The 14,488-nt window shown below is 41.7% G+C and overlaps 1 protein-coding gene across 3 annotated transcripts in view; it reads right to left on the reverse strand.

Annotated features, from left to right (window-relative positions):
* SEMA3D (semaphorin 3D) overlaps window positions 1–14,488 on the reverse strand; it is a 136,957-nt gene that overhangs the window by 11,249 nt on the left and 111,220 nt on the right. For all 3 annotated transcript variants that reach the window (XM_030960791.1, XM_030960790.1, XM_030960792.1), the window contains exons 12-17: window positions 12,180–12,402; window positions 9,059–9,147; window positions 7,199–7,240; window positions 5,820–5,977; window positions 3,727–3,791; window positions 1,406–1,545 (exon numbers count right to left, since the gene is read on the reverse strand). In XM_030960791.1, coding sequence (XP_030816651.1) covers window positions 1,406–1,545; window positions 3,727–3,791; window positions 5,820–5,977; window positions 7,199–7,240; window positions 9,059–9,147; window positions 12,180–12,402 — 717 coding nt within the window. The remainder of the gene's footprint in view (window positions 1–1,405; window positions 1,546–3,726; window positions 3,792–5,819; window positions 5,978–7,198; window positions 7,241–9,058; window positions 9,148–12,179; window positions 12,403–14,488) is intronic.

The raw sequence follows: 14,488 nt of genomic DNA on the forward strand, positions 1-14,488 counted from the left end.
TCTCTTTCTTTTGGTGTTAATGCACCTGTTCAAAAGTTAATTATGCTTTTCTTTTCCCCAGCAGAGGAAAAAAGTTTTGTCAATCCAAAACATGTGTAAGAGAAGGGGAATAAATTAAAAGTACTGGAGTGTTACAGTCAATATACAGCCTTGTAGGTTTTTGTCTTATCTGGCAGAAAATCAGAAATATCCCCAAACTCTGGCTTTCTGGGCCAAGACATAACTGGGGTTGCAACTTTGGGGTGAGTACCATGAATCATATCTCACCCAGAGGTGATTCCCTCTCAGACACCTGCCCTGGCCTGCAATTCCCCAGCCTTTGGAAAGGACCAGCACGTCCTCTGCACTCAGGAAGTCTCATAGGATGAATTATCACAGAGAGTGGAACACCAGTTGTATGTTTGATAGTTCCTGTCATTTAAACTAATTTTTGTCTTGGATGAACATCTAACAGAAAAGCGTATCTAGCACCTGGGACCAGATCCTTTGAAAGGGCAGTTCATTTCCCTTCTCCTTCCCTGTTGCCATGGTTGCCATCACAGCAGGACTTGGCCTCAGACACAAAATCACTCATGTAAGAGAAAGGCTATGAAAACTCCTGAGGTTTGTAACTCACTCACAAACCCAGTCCAAACCAGTCCCAGCACATTGACCTTTTACTCATGTTGGAGAGCCCCTCTGCCACTAGCTCAGAGAGGAATCATCAGGAAATTGTACAGGGGGTTTGCAGCAACCTGGAGGCTTCTCCAGAGCTTCTCCATCAGTGAGGACCCCAAAGCTCCATCCCAAAGGAATTAAGGGCCATCACAAATCTCACTGCTTTCTACATCAGATGCAAGGAACAATCCTTAACCTGAATTCTCTAAATGCCATTTAAGCAAAAAATCTCAGACTCCACTAACAAGAAAAAAAGCAAATAAAAAGCCTTTTAACCACAGACCATTCCTCCTCTGGGGAGAGATGGAGAGAAGCAGCAAACCACACATGCAATTCTTAGCTACACTGCTCAACATGGTAAGGGAAAGCAATCAGACACTAAATAGAGCTGAGACTTTATTGAAACATAAGGTTTTGAACATACTTTTACCTAGAGAAGCAGTTGCATTAATTATTGGACAAAACAGCTTTGACTTTTTAATCACTTATCTACATTATCTCTCCTTTTTTATTTTTTTAATAGGATGAGCAGGTTCAGTCAAAATAAATTTCAAAATCTGCTTATGATACAGTGCAAATGGCTTCTCTCTTCCCCACTGCATGCCCCAAATGGTGATAGCAGAATGCTATGTGATACCTAAGGTGAGGCAGGGAAAAGTAAAACATCGACTGGCCCCAGTAACTCCTGCCTCTCAATGCTCAGCTGAATTCTCTGTGGAGGAAACCTGCCTTGATGAATATAACTTACCTCTTCTCGATGTTCTTCTCCAGAGCGTTGAACATACCACCTAATAGAGGCTTGCTGGGACTTAGGAGTACATTCCAGAAAAGTGGAATTAAATTCAATGCCAAAAATCACCTTTTCATCAGCAGTTTCATGACTAATGCCTGGAAAGCAAACATGGTACTGGAGATTAACCCTGACCTGCTTTTTAAAGCAATGGGAAAACAGCCTGATTCAGAACAGATGCTCTAAGAGTGAGTGAATTATAAAAACGCAAAAGGAAACTTAACTTTTAGCTTAAACTATAACTATGAGGATTTAGAGGCGGCTGCTAACCTTCCTTCAGTGCAACTGGTTTTTAAGGAGGTCAATAAAATCTGTATCATGAGCTTGCTCCATTTTAAACTTGGGGCTTTCACCTATGAGGAATTTAAAAGCTGACCTGTATTTTTCCTTTAAGTAATGCATCTACTAAACCTGAGCTAAACCTGTTAAGTTAGATTGTATGGTCTGGTTTGTTCACCCAAAGGAGTCACAGAACTAAAGTAAACTGAAGTTTGCTTCCCTTCAGTGTAATTTGAAATGCTCTGTAGTATGTTTCAGAACAAACACTGAAGGAGCCATGAGGAGATCTGAAATCCTTTCTTGGTCTTCTGTAAATCTGAGCAAATAATTTCTAATCTCTGCATCTTTGTTTTTCCTTCTAGTCTGTCTTATCTGTGTCTTATCTACCTTAGCAAGAGACTAAAGCTGTTTCTATGCCCTGTGAATACCAGAAAGGAAGGTGAAAACAGTGGTGTCTCCCAAATCAGAAGTTAGCTCCACATCAGAATTAAAACAATTTTGGATCATGCTTCCAATATAACAAGTGCCTGTATGAGATCTACAGAAATTCAAGCTCTCTGCATCATTTCCCTGTGCCACTAAGATTAGGTAGAGCCAAACAACTTCCTTCAGCCAACAAAGTGTCTGGGAGAGAATCTCACAAAGTGGAGCAGTGGATTTAAGTAAGTTTGGGGACCATAATATTACTGATTATCACAAATGGTCTAAATAAGCCAAGACCCTGGAGTGACATGGGTTTATGGCACACAGGAGTCACTCCCGGATGGATAAAATTGCTATTTGGTGGCACCATGTCAGGGCCAAGAATTAACACCAATTTCTGTGCTACAAGACTGTAGATTTGTCTAATAAAGCTAACTCTTCCAGTATCTCTTTATCCTTCCAGGAAAATGTGACACTGTCAGCCTTTCTGCAAGGGTTTCTATAACCTTGAGCTTTGCACAGTCTCAGATATCAGTGTTTGGAGAGTTGTGGCACGCAGCAAGCAAGGAAATTCTGGCCCTTGGGATGAACAGGAGTTTTGTCGTTGACTTTGATGGAAATGAGATCCTACCCTGACTTTTTAGCTATGTCTGCAAGCACACATGTACAGTCAGAGCCCTCTACACTGTGCAACAGACTTCAGGCTTTGATCCCATGGCAAGCAACTCTGATTTCTGCGCTGCCTCCCACTGAGGTCTGCAGCAGGGACCCAGCACCGCAGCGGCACGGAATAACCGGAGATCAGTGGGAAGGGGTGGCTTGTCCCAAAGCCAGTGTTTAACGTGGTGATACAATCAATACTGTTTTGTCTGGATTGTTCACTTCAATAAGCAGCTAGAAGAACCCCAGACAAAGCCACGCTTGGGTTTGAATGCTATTCATTTATTTTGCGCTGCCACGGGGATTGCTGTGTAACCGCAGGGTTTCACACTGACAGTGCTCGCTGAGAGAGAAGGGCTGCAGATGCCAGAGGAGCAGCCAGACCCTTTGGCATCTGAAAAGAGGGTGTGGGAAAGGGAGGGGGAAGCAGGCAGGGGGAAGGGGGTTCTTGTTAATAACAGGAGTATTTAAGCAGCTGTGGGAAGGGGAAGGGGCTGGTTTGGCAGCTGCAGCTCAGCCTTTGGGCCAGTGTCAAGTGGCAGAGATGGCATGCTCCCCACCCAACCCTGCAAGCTTCCTTGTGGGATTCGCTGCCCTGTTTCTGGATGGAACATCATGCACACCCCATTAGCTACCTTCAGGGACATGTGTGATGTTTTGGTGTCAGGGACATATCTCCCTTCCTGGTGTGAATGCTGGGGAGGGTTGCCCATAAGGGATGCAAGGGTGACATCCCATGCTGGCTGTCCCTTACCAGCTCCAGCTCTGAAAATTTTAACTGTGTGAGGGCTATTGGATAAGAAGTGTGGCAAAGGCAACTGTTCTGTTGAGCTTAGCAAATTTTTGGACACAGAGACTGTCACGGCAAAATCTGCTGCCTAAGCAACAAAAGAGCAAGAAAGGTGAAAAATACTCACTGTCTTCCACATCCCAGCACTGTGCAACTGGGTCTCCATACTTGACATCCTGCCTTCTGGCTCGCCTATGGGAAGAGCATGCAAACTTGTAACACTTCAGACATAATTGCTGGAATGCAACAACAAAATACAGAAGAGCTCAGCAGATGTGGACTTGCATTGCTCCCATCCTTCTGCTGACAATTACAGTCTTAACTAAAACCAGTCTCACCCTCAAAGCAGCATGTGGCCTAGAGAGATTTGTATAACTGACATCAAGAGAAGAGCCTGTGATTTGGGAAAACCACTGGGAGGGAAAAGAGAAAAAGCAAGAGAAAAATATCTGCCTAAAATAAAGAGTGTGTAAAGCAGTGACAGAAAGAGTGTCTAAACTTGCTTTAGGACCACAGGTCTAATGGTGGGGTGGACTGTGTTGCAAATACCTAAAAACATTTCATATTGTAGATCATGAAAAAGGTCTGAAGTTCAACAGGTGATATTCGAAATTAGGCTCGGTATTAGCCCAAGGTAATACTGACTAATAAACCAATTATTAAAATGAAGAGAGAAGAGCATGTATTTTAATTTCTTAAAAAAAATTGACCAATCATGTTATCTTTCATCTTAACAGACAGAAAAAACATAAGGCAATGGTCTGAGATGATCTACTAACTTGCCCACCAATCTCTGGGTGTGTTATATGAAATCACCATGATTTACTGTCATTTCAGTGTAACAGCACTAAAAAAGAGTAAACTCTTCCTCTGTGTATGATTGTATTTATTTCACAAGAGCTATGGAAAAAAATGGAAATTTTTTCAATTTTTCAGTTGAAGAACTGGAGACCCAGGAAAGAACTGGTTCTTTCCTCACAAGCAGCAGCAGCGGGACCTCCCATGTGCAGAGCATGGCCTTGGAAGGAAAGCAGGTTGCTAAGGCTGATTTGTTCACTGAGCAAAAGCTGCAGACATGCTGGAAGCACAGCCTTCAGCACAGAAGGAAAACATTCAACATCATAACTGATCTGCTGCAGGATTCCCAGGGCCAGTCACCCATCCTTTGTTTTGGAGACACAGACTTTTGGCCTTCCCTCCAAGCTGCACATCTGTTAAGAAGCATGAACCATCGATCTCCGTGTCCCAGCCCACCCCAGACTTCAGCAAGCCTCACGTGTCACTAACTTTGCAGTGAGCCTGAACACTTGCTTTTCTCCTTGCTTTTATGCTTCTCTGAATTTAGTTTGCTTTGGCTATGAGGGAGAACACATAAAGTTTCTTGACACCATGACATGATAACTTATGAGTCATTAACTTCAATGGCTCAGGACCCAGCCCTGTGACCCTTAAGGTAGAAAGTGTCATTCCAGATCCTGAGCTCTAACTGCAGCCCCACTGCAAGGATTACTGTCAGGAGGACTTTGTCCAAAGCAGAGTAAAGAGGCTCTGAAGGACTCTGGTTCCAGCTAAATCAGCCAAAAACTTCAGGAGACACATCCAGCAGCTTAGGCACTGCACGGCTAGACCCTGCAGTATGTTCTCCCTCCATCCAGATCCAAGATGTTGTCCTAGCTGGTGGGTATAGAAAATTCAGATGAAGCTTCTTTCACTGTGGAAAGACTGCTGCCAATGTGGTCAAATCATGGTACTTAAATCTCTGTCTCCCTCTCATGGCTAGACCACAAATACAATTGTTGGGTTAGGTCAGGGAATTAAATATATTTTATTATTGACCACTCTGGGATGCTATGTTAAACTCTGCTTTCTAACTACTCTGAAAAAGTCAGAAGCTTAAGAGAGGCTCTCGCCTCTTGGGCAGAGTTAGCCACAACCTGGACCTCCATCTGAGCATCTTGTGACTTAAAGCATTCAGCATAAAAAAGGAAAGTGATGGATTTATGATCTTAGCTGCCGTAGCCAAGTTACTGTCACACACACTTAAACAAAGCTATGTTGTCTTCACAGCTCTTCGAGCAGAAATGTGAAACATGGCCAGAGTATGATCACATTTTAAGGCAAATGATATGCTAAGTAAAAAGGCAACAAGTTATGAATTGGAACATCTAAAATTCTTGCAAGCACCAAGATCTTTTACAGTACATCGTGGTTTTTTCTTACCTTTTAGAAGTGGGGGCATATCTGGAACAAGAGTTTCCATCCCAGGCACAGTATGGGTCTCTGGCAAGGCAGCAGTCTGCACAAGCCTTCCCATACGTGTGACATCTGTGCAGAGAGAGCTGAACCAATCCATCCCTGGAACCAATGTACAATTGTTGCTGCAAATCAGGCAAAGCAAATTAATTAGAAGTGTTCTCCAAGTAGCCAGTGTAAAAAGTTCCCTCTTCAGTGCCACAGTTGCAGACTTTTAACCTTATCCCAGATTGTGTAAAACAAGGGGAAAAATTCCTCCTTTAGTGTGAAATGTTTCTCAGGGCTCAGTGTGAATTGGCCAGTGCCCATCCACCCCAGCAACACAGCAGAGAGGAAAGGGGACTGCAGTCCTGGAAAGACACCAGCACTCAACACCCTCACACCTTTAGATGTGTGCTGTAGTAAAAGATCAGAACCAAACCACGGAAAGAATGGCTTAATAACACATTTAAAACGAGGGCTGGATAGTCATGATGTTAACAATCTGGTAACTAGGGGTGACCTCGTGTGAATAAACTCCACGTTCTGCTTCTGATCCTGAGGTAGGACGGGGATAATGTTACTGCCCTCTCCCTAAGTGCGAGTGTGTCCCCTGTGGAGCCAAGGGTGGTCCAAGCTGGAGCTGGCTCATGCAGCACTTCCATCTGGCCTGCCACCTTTTTTCATGGGAGATGGGACCCAGCTGTGCTGTGCGTGCCTGAAAGCCAAAATACCTCCTCCGGTGTGAGTGAGCCATGTTGTGCCAGAGCTGCTCGGGGCACTTCTGCGGGTCAGGGAGGGGTGGCTCTGGTGTCACACTGCCTCCCGAACATGCAAGGAGCCATCCCAGAGCTTGGAGCTGCCATAAAATCCTTTCCCATCAGGAGATACCACACTGGGACCGGCCCCTGTGCTGCCAGGGTTGGACCACCCAGATTCAGGCTGCAGCTTTAGAGGAGGGGGACTGGTTGTGTGCATACAAATTTTAGCACAGTGAGGCCCTGATCTCTCCTGACTACTAATAAAAATAAAAACAAAAATAGTAATAATAATTTATTACTAGATTGTAAAGAGACAAGTATTCCTGGAGGCTGGAAAAAGAATGTGCATTGGCTTCGCTTACAAATCCCACTACCATATGACTAAAGGTTTGTTTCCCTGAATAATTACCAGCCTGGGTACACAAATTACTGTTTGTAAGCAAATAGGAATTAGGCAGGAAAACAATTTCAAACATATCTCCTTCCTTCCAGTTACATTTTAAGAGCCATCCATGGAAAGTCTGGCCACTAAGCAACAGGCGTCACCTGAAAATAGGTGTTCAGTGTACCCCATATCCTCCAGCAGTTAAACAAGATTATGATTACCTGTTTCTGAGAAATCTCCATGGTCGAGATAACTGAAGGATGCTGAAAAATAAAACAGCATCGTGTATTAGTTTACAAATTCCCTGCCCTTAGTGAAAAATGAGCAAAACTTAACACACAATAAGCAAATAAAATTACAGGTTCGTTTGCATGGTTTAAACAAATATGAAAAAGAACCCCAAACAATAGAAAATCAAGAAATTTATGCTGCCCAAAAGAACTCCCATCAACTTCCCCAGCAGGAAGGAGGCAATTAGCTTCTCAGAGTTTGCCATCTACCCTATCCTGGGCAATGAGCCTTTACATCAACTGTAGTTCATATTAAGCACTATTTGAAAGGCTTAGTTGCCATTTAAGGGATACATAGGCAGATCTCTGCACCAGGATATATTTAATGGCTATGAGAGACAGTGAAATTTTTGCCTGTAACTGATGTAAGAACAGCACAAAGCTCAGGGTATTAGCTATCACCCAACAGAAGATTGATCTAAGCCTATTGTTTAATATTAATGCAGTTTGAGGAAATAAAGCACAACTTTTCAGCCATTACCCCCTTCAATTTTCTGGATTCAAAAACGTGGAGGTAGCAGTTATAAACATTACCAATAAAAATGTGAAGGAATGTCTACTGAGTAGAAAAAAATGACCTCTTTTTTGTTTTAAATATGATATGGCACATTTTCCCTTGACGTTATGTTTTAAGAATGCAGCAAATTGGTGCACACACTGGAACTGCTCATTATTTGGCAGGCCACTGAGTAATCCTGGTATTTTCTGAGTGATATTTATAATTGGTGTCCAAGACAGTGGGAAGAAGACACAGAGATCCTTTAAATCAAAGTTTCATCATACACATGACATATCAAAAGGCATATGAAGAAATGAACTCTTTGAAATAATTGTTAATGATCCTATGCTTACACTTGGAAAAGTCCCAAATTCATTTATTTAGTATGGACAACAATTTGAGCTGGACAGCACATAGCAGAGAGGATGTGTGAGAAATTAATCAAAATGCTGTGGATGCAGACAAACTTTGATGGAAAAGCAAAGTGAAAACTGAAGAAGAGCTGTGCAGCATGAGAAGAAAGCAAAGCGAGTATGCAAAGAACTAAGAAGAAACTAATAAATGGAAAAAGAAAATCAGTAGGGAAGACAAAGGTTTCCATTTTTCTGATGGAAAAGTATGTTGATGTCAGCTCCTTTACCAGCACTAAAGTTAGTCAGAAATTGTGCCTGTGCAATAAAAAGAATCTTGGGCTTTTCACAAGCTGTATTTATTAAGAGGTCATTTGTGTTAGCAGGGTTCCAGTTACAGAATAACCAAATCAAAATGGTAAAAAATATTGAGTCAGTCTTCACCAATAAATAAAGGCACACTGATAATCAAAACTAACTTATTTTTTTATTTTTCTTAATGCTTTCAATTCCCAATGTTGCTATTTGAAAAGATTTCTGTGGACCCATGGAATTTTGTGTGCTTGTCTTTTAAAAATTATGATTGTACCTAGAACACTGTCAATGCCAATTGGGCCATAGAAAATTTTACATTAAAAATACAATACTACTATTTTAATATGTATAAATAATAAAAAATGTGGGCTCATAATAAGATTTCAAACTAGAACAAAGCAGGCTAAACGACACTTTCTATGAGTTTGAAAAATCACGGTCTGTTTGGTTTTGGACATTTTTCAACTGACTTGCCCAAAGAATACCAAGTCATTTAAAAATTTACGTAGTGTCCCTCTGGAAACTTGAACAAATTCCAGTAAACAAACAACCAGACAGACAAAGCCAGTTTGGGCCACCAAGTCCCCTGAATAATATTTAATTGATGTTGTGGCTATTAATGCTTACCTTGAATATCTGCAGCTCTTCCAGGACCACCTCCTCCTTGGTCCACTTCTCCTTTGTGATACTCACAACCTTCAGGACTGTGCCTACATCTGAAACAAATGTGCCTCATATAAAACCCTCAGGTATGTTTCAATAGGTGTGGGCCACTCCATTTCCTGCCCTGTAGATAAAGCTAATCCATGAGGGATGTTGCTTTCCAACCACATCTATCCCCACTGCATCCGCAGCTGCCTGCAGAGCTCTCTCCATACAGAGCATTTATGGTTTCACTGTATGGCTGAGCCAACACAGTCACAGGCTGCTCCTGGCAGGGATGGTCCAGCTCTCCTGCTACACAAACACACAAACACAGACAAGCATGTCCATGCTGCCAGCTACAAGTTTCTGCACATTTCCCTGAGGCAGAACTGGGGCCCATCTGACCCCAAAGAGAACTGGCTCAGGGGACTAAATTGGCAGAAAATGATTTCCTCTTTTTTACAGAATTCATTTGTTTCCAGTATAGTTCCTAAATCAGAAGTAAAATTCATTTTAATGCAATGAGTTAAGCAATGCACTGTTAAAATTTATTTTTTAATTTAAGTTTTTTTTTAAAAAAAACCCAACTTCATTCAGCATCAAAACCTTAATTTATTCATTACTTCTTTGGAGTAATTTAGAGGATTTTTTAAAGTTAAATCTATTCATCAATTTTAACCTGAATTCTTGCTTCCTGAAAAAAATAGCTGCTCATTTCATGTCAGACTATTACACACTAGTGAACCTTGAGTGGCCTTAAAAAGAGCTCAGAAATTGCTCAGGGGATGTGGGTTGGGTGCTGGGATGTGGGAATGATGCAGTGCAGCTTAGCCCTAAGCTCTACACATAGCAGTGAAATAATGAAAAATACTACATTTTAAGGGAAAGAATGAGATTTTCATTCTTCTTTTCCCAAACTACTGAAGTTCATATTACCGATCGAAGCCAAATTATTACAGTTTGCCTTATGAATTAGAGGGTTTTTCCAGAGTTTGTTTGACATAATTGCCAAAGTCTGCACATGTTGGCTGTGTACATTCAAACATATAATAAGCTACTGATCTTCTGCTGCTCAACATCTCCAGGATTATTTGTTATATCCCTATTCAGTCTCTCTATATAATTGAAATTTTATCTTTGAGTTAATTTCTCTCCTTACAATGAGTTTAGAGGATAAAACAGAAGAAAACCACGCACTTACAGAAAAGAAAACTCACTTTTAAAGAAGGCATTGCAGAAAAATAAATGTCTGCATATTGTGGAGTGCCATCTAGTGACTGCATGCTACTTGCTGGCCTTCGCACCTCTAAACCTGACTACTTATACTTGAAGTGTTTCTCTTAGTGCCAGGTAGGAACAGTTAACCTTGGAGCACTTGATTGCTGGTCTCTCAATATAATTTTATTTCTACAAAAAACTTTAAAATGGAGGACAGCAAACATGTGAAAGCAGCTTCTACAGCCACCAAAAGAATATTTTGTACATTTTTACAAGTGAACTCATCTTCTCAGATGACTAAATTTCAAATTATTTCTTCTCACTCTTATCACAAGAAAAGTAAGTTGAAGTGAGCACTCCCAAATCCTAGGCATCACACAGTTTGGGAAGGAGTTCCTTTTACTTTGTTGACTATATTAATACTGCTCTCAGAAAGCAACAAGGATTTTCCATCATCATGCCTAAATCTCATCCCCAGCCTTCTCAGCCAGCAGGGGAGGGAACAGCACTTTAATGGTCTTTTTTAATGAAACTGCTTTTTTCTCTGACCCCACTGTACTAACCTGGGATCACAGAGGGTCTGTGACATTCTCTGTTTTTAGAAGACAAGGTTGTGAAACCAATTTTGCAGAAAGACATAAAAGCTCCAAGAGAGAGGCTATCTCTAGACTCCTGTGTGCGGTAACACAGGTAGAAAACTCTTCAAGGCTGAGACAACCCATGTTACAAGAGATGATGCTCTCTGACAATTCACTCCTTTCCTCAAATTACTTCAGAATACCCACACATCAAATTGTGCTATATGACAAAATTTGCTCACAAGCCAGATAAAATCCTGGGCAATCCAATAGCACTGGTAGGATTCACACTGAAGTCTTAATTTCCCTGCAGGTCATGGCAGTAGCTCATCCACTGCACTTGGATAAACCTTGCCACCTCTGTGTACCTCAGTTTCACCTTCTCTTAGTTGTGGATAATGGCATTGACCTCCTTACTAAAGCACTCAGATCTACAGTGGAAAGTGCTTGCTAAAACCTATACAGATTGAGAGTGAGACAATGTTGAATTATGAAATAAGAACAAAAATCCCAGTGGAGTAAGGTGGTAGATTATTACTTCAGAAATGTTATGAATAGGTATATTCACATTCCTTAGCACACCTTGCTGTAGGGTGATTCATCTAGTGATTCAAAATTTAATTACTATGGGAAAACTAAGCCTTTTCCTTAAGGCATTTATCTATTATAAAAATGTAAATAGATAAATAATTATCCATAGAAAAACAGCAAAGCAGTTTTTCCCCTGACAGAACAGCTTAACCTCTCTCTCTGTTCAATCCTGGCTGTCACATTTGGAGCTATCATGTTGCTAATTTTTATCTTTAAAATTAGTTGAGTGGAACTGTTGCCTTAGGCTCAATTTGAAATCCTTAACTGTTCAGCATCACATGAGATAAAATGCTGAAGCACCATGTCACTACCAATAATAGGAAAATACTCCTTGAAGCTATCAAGGTAATTTCTTTTTTTTTTTTAATAGTTTTATTGATGTGCTTTCAGCAGGATGTGAGACTACCATGTAATGTAAAGACAGGTAGCACTTGGAGGGCAAGAAAGTTCAGGTACTCTGACCCCTAAATGGTTTATCACCCAGGCAGCAGGAGGCATTTAAATCCCAACAGCAGTAATATCCTGAACTGACAAATTAATTTAATTTAAGCACTTGCAGGGAGAGCTGGATCAGAACCAGGAGCACCTACATGCTTCCTGAAGCCGTATGCATAGGAAAATGATGTTAAACTAGAGCTTTATTCAGGACCTACTGGACTAAAGGCGCTCTAAAAAGACAGGGTTTGTGCAGAATGACACTGGAAGCTCTCTCATACCTGTTCCTAGGAAAATGACATCATACTGCCCGTCCTCTGCCATGACGTGGTCCACCACGATCTGCGTGAGGCGATAGTCCACGTTGATGCGCGTGAACACCGGCGCGCCCGTCACCGGGTAAACCGACTTGTGCATCAGCGGGTGCCGCCGGATGAAGCTGATGACTTCGTCAGGGAAGTCCCTGGTGGACTTTATGAGCGGATCGTAGGTTTTGCTGGGACACTGAGGGACAGAGAACAAGGAGATGACAGGAATTTTAGGGAAGAAGGGCAAGTAGAAATCAAGTTTTCCACAATAACATTTGCAAAGCTGGTAATAATCATATTTTTAGTGGTTCTTCTCATCCCAAAGCAGCACCTGGTCACCAATACCTAATTTTTTGAAAGAATTGCTTTAAAACCAGAAAAATTCTCATGATGGGCTGAGTATGGGTGCAGAGAATTTTACCTCCTTGTTCCCTGCCACACTCACAGCCATAACCTCACGTTTGGTATTTTACAGAGACAAGGAGAGGAAAGGAGACCTGTCATGCTCTGTGCTAGCAGCACAGTTAAATTTGCTGCTGGTACCAGAGCAGGGGCTACCAACAGCAAGCCTGGGCTGCCCTCCCGTGGCTGCTGCGGGAGGAGCGCACGTACTTCAACTTCAGCATCTCAAGGTTTTTCTGCTTTTAGTGTTTCTGTTCCTCTTTCCAAAGCTGCCTGAGTTGCTGCCTGAGTTTCTGCTTTTGGCCTGAAATCAGAGGCCATAGCTTTTCCCTGTGTATGGCCTGAAATCAATTGATTTTCAGTGAACTCTACTTCCTACATATCACATGTATTTTCTTCTAAAAAAGGTGTGTTCTCCAGATGCCAGATAATCCCTGTGGCTCATTATTTTTCAAAATTTACTTCCTTACTCATTCACTGAGGTTACACTCTTGACCAGGCCCACAGCTCAACTCCTGCAGCATCCTTTTCTCTAGCTTTTAACAGCACAGTCTCATCCTCTTCTGCTCCTTCAGACACTTCTCCACGCTGGGGTTCACTCCCACCTCTAATAGACCCCTACTAACAAACTGGTCACTCCACCTGTTTCTTTAGCTTACACAAAGTTGATTCCAACACATCTTGCCTGAAGACCACCCATAAACCTATTTCTTCAACCTCCATCAGACTTTTTCCCTTCTGTGCCTTTTGGGGTAAGCCCAAGTACACATGTGCAAGGTGGTTCATTTTGGTGACCCACGATCTCTCATCACCTGTCTCTTGTTTTTTTTCCACAACTGTTTTCATCTTTTTTCTGTCCCTTCTTTTACAATCAGTCTCAAATCCAAGCCTGAGAAAACATTGTTTTGAATCTGGAGGATCTAGATGTGTTACTGGGGAATTAAAATTCTGGATAAGATGAACTGGACGTATTATTCCAGTTGGTGACAACCTTTAACATACGAACTATTCACTGCCTTTTTTCTAAGTTTTTAATGAAGCAATCTCTGTATTTACTGCCAGGTGGAGCTCTAACACAGCCTGTGAAGAAAGAAATGTGATTGCTAATACCTCTGAACTCAATCAGGAGTAAGCCAAGATTCATGGTGAAGCTGCTCCACAGTCCTCCTTTGTAGCAATTTTGACAGAGAAGACTTTAGTTCACATTCCAAACAACTCAGTTTGACATGTGTTGAATCTATGGTGCCAGTTAAGGGCTTGTGGTTACGATTTCTTCCACCATGTAAGGTAGAGTATCAACTAAACATTAATTTCTGACTGAGGGAAAAGCTTCAGAGAAGTATCTGAGACTACCTGTATATTCAGAAACAAAACAGGCCAGCAAAGCACAGACCAACTGATGATATACATCCACATCTATGGCCACATCTGAAATTTCTGTTGGGGTCAATTCCTGGTCTACCTTAGACCCCAAACACTGCTACAGCACTGCCATGGGGAAGGTGATACCTGGAGCATGCCCAAACTGCAGCAAAGCCCATCTTAACATTAAACAGAAGACTGACTAGGGGTCTGCACTTGAACCTGACCTCTGGTTTTAGTTAACAGAACTGTAGCCCCAGTGATTTAAGAGTCTGTAGCCTATTTCCATTCCTTGCTTGAACTGAATGTTATGGCTATCTAGAGAGCTAACAGACTTTGTGCAAGTATCCACTTGCTTAGTGTTTTTTCGGACGGTGGGAGTTAAGTCTCTGCATCCCCATCTTCATAATGGATCTGAAATGGTTTATTGAAAAACATCTTAAGCCCCTGGATCACCTAATAGCTTTTGGCAATTTCCCCATGGACAGTAAATCTGTGCCAACTTGAATTAAGATAAA

This window comes from Camarhynchus parvulus, chromosome 1A (assembly GCF_901933205.1).
Source record: "Camarhynchus parvulus chromosome 1A, STF_HiC, whole genome shotgun sequence".
Classification (NCBI taxonomy): domain Eukaryota; kingdom Metazoa; phylum Chordata; class Aves; order Passeriformes; family Thraupidae; genus Camarhynchus; species Camarhynchus parvulus.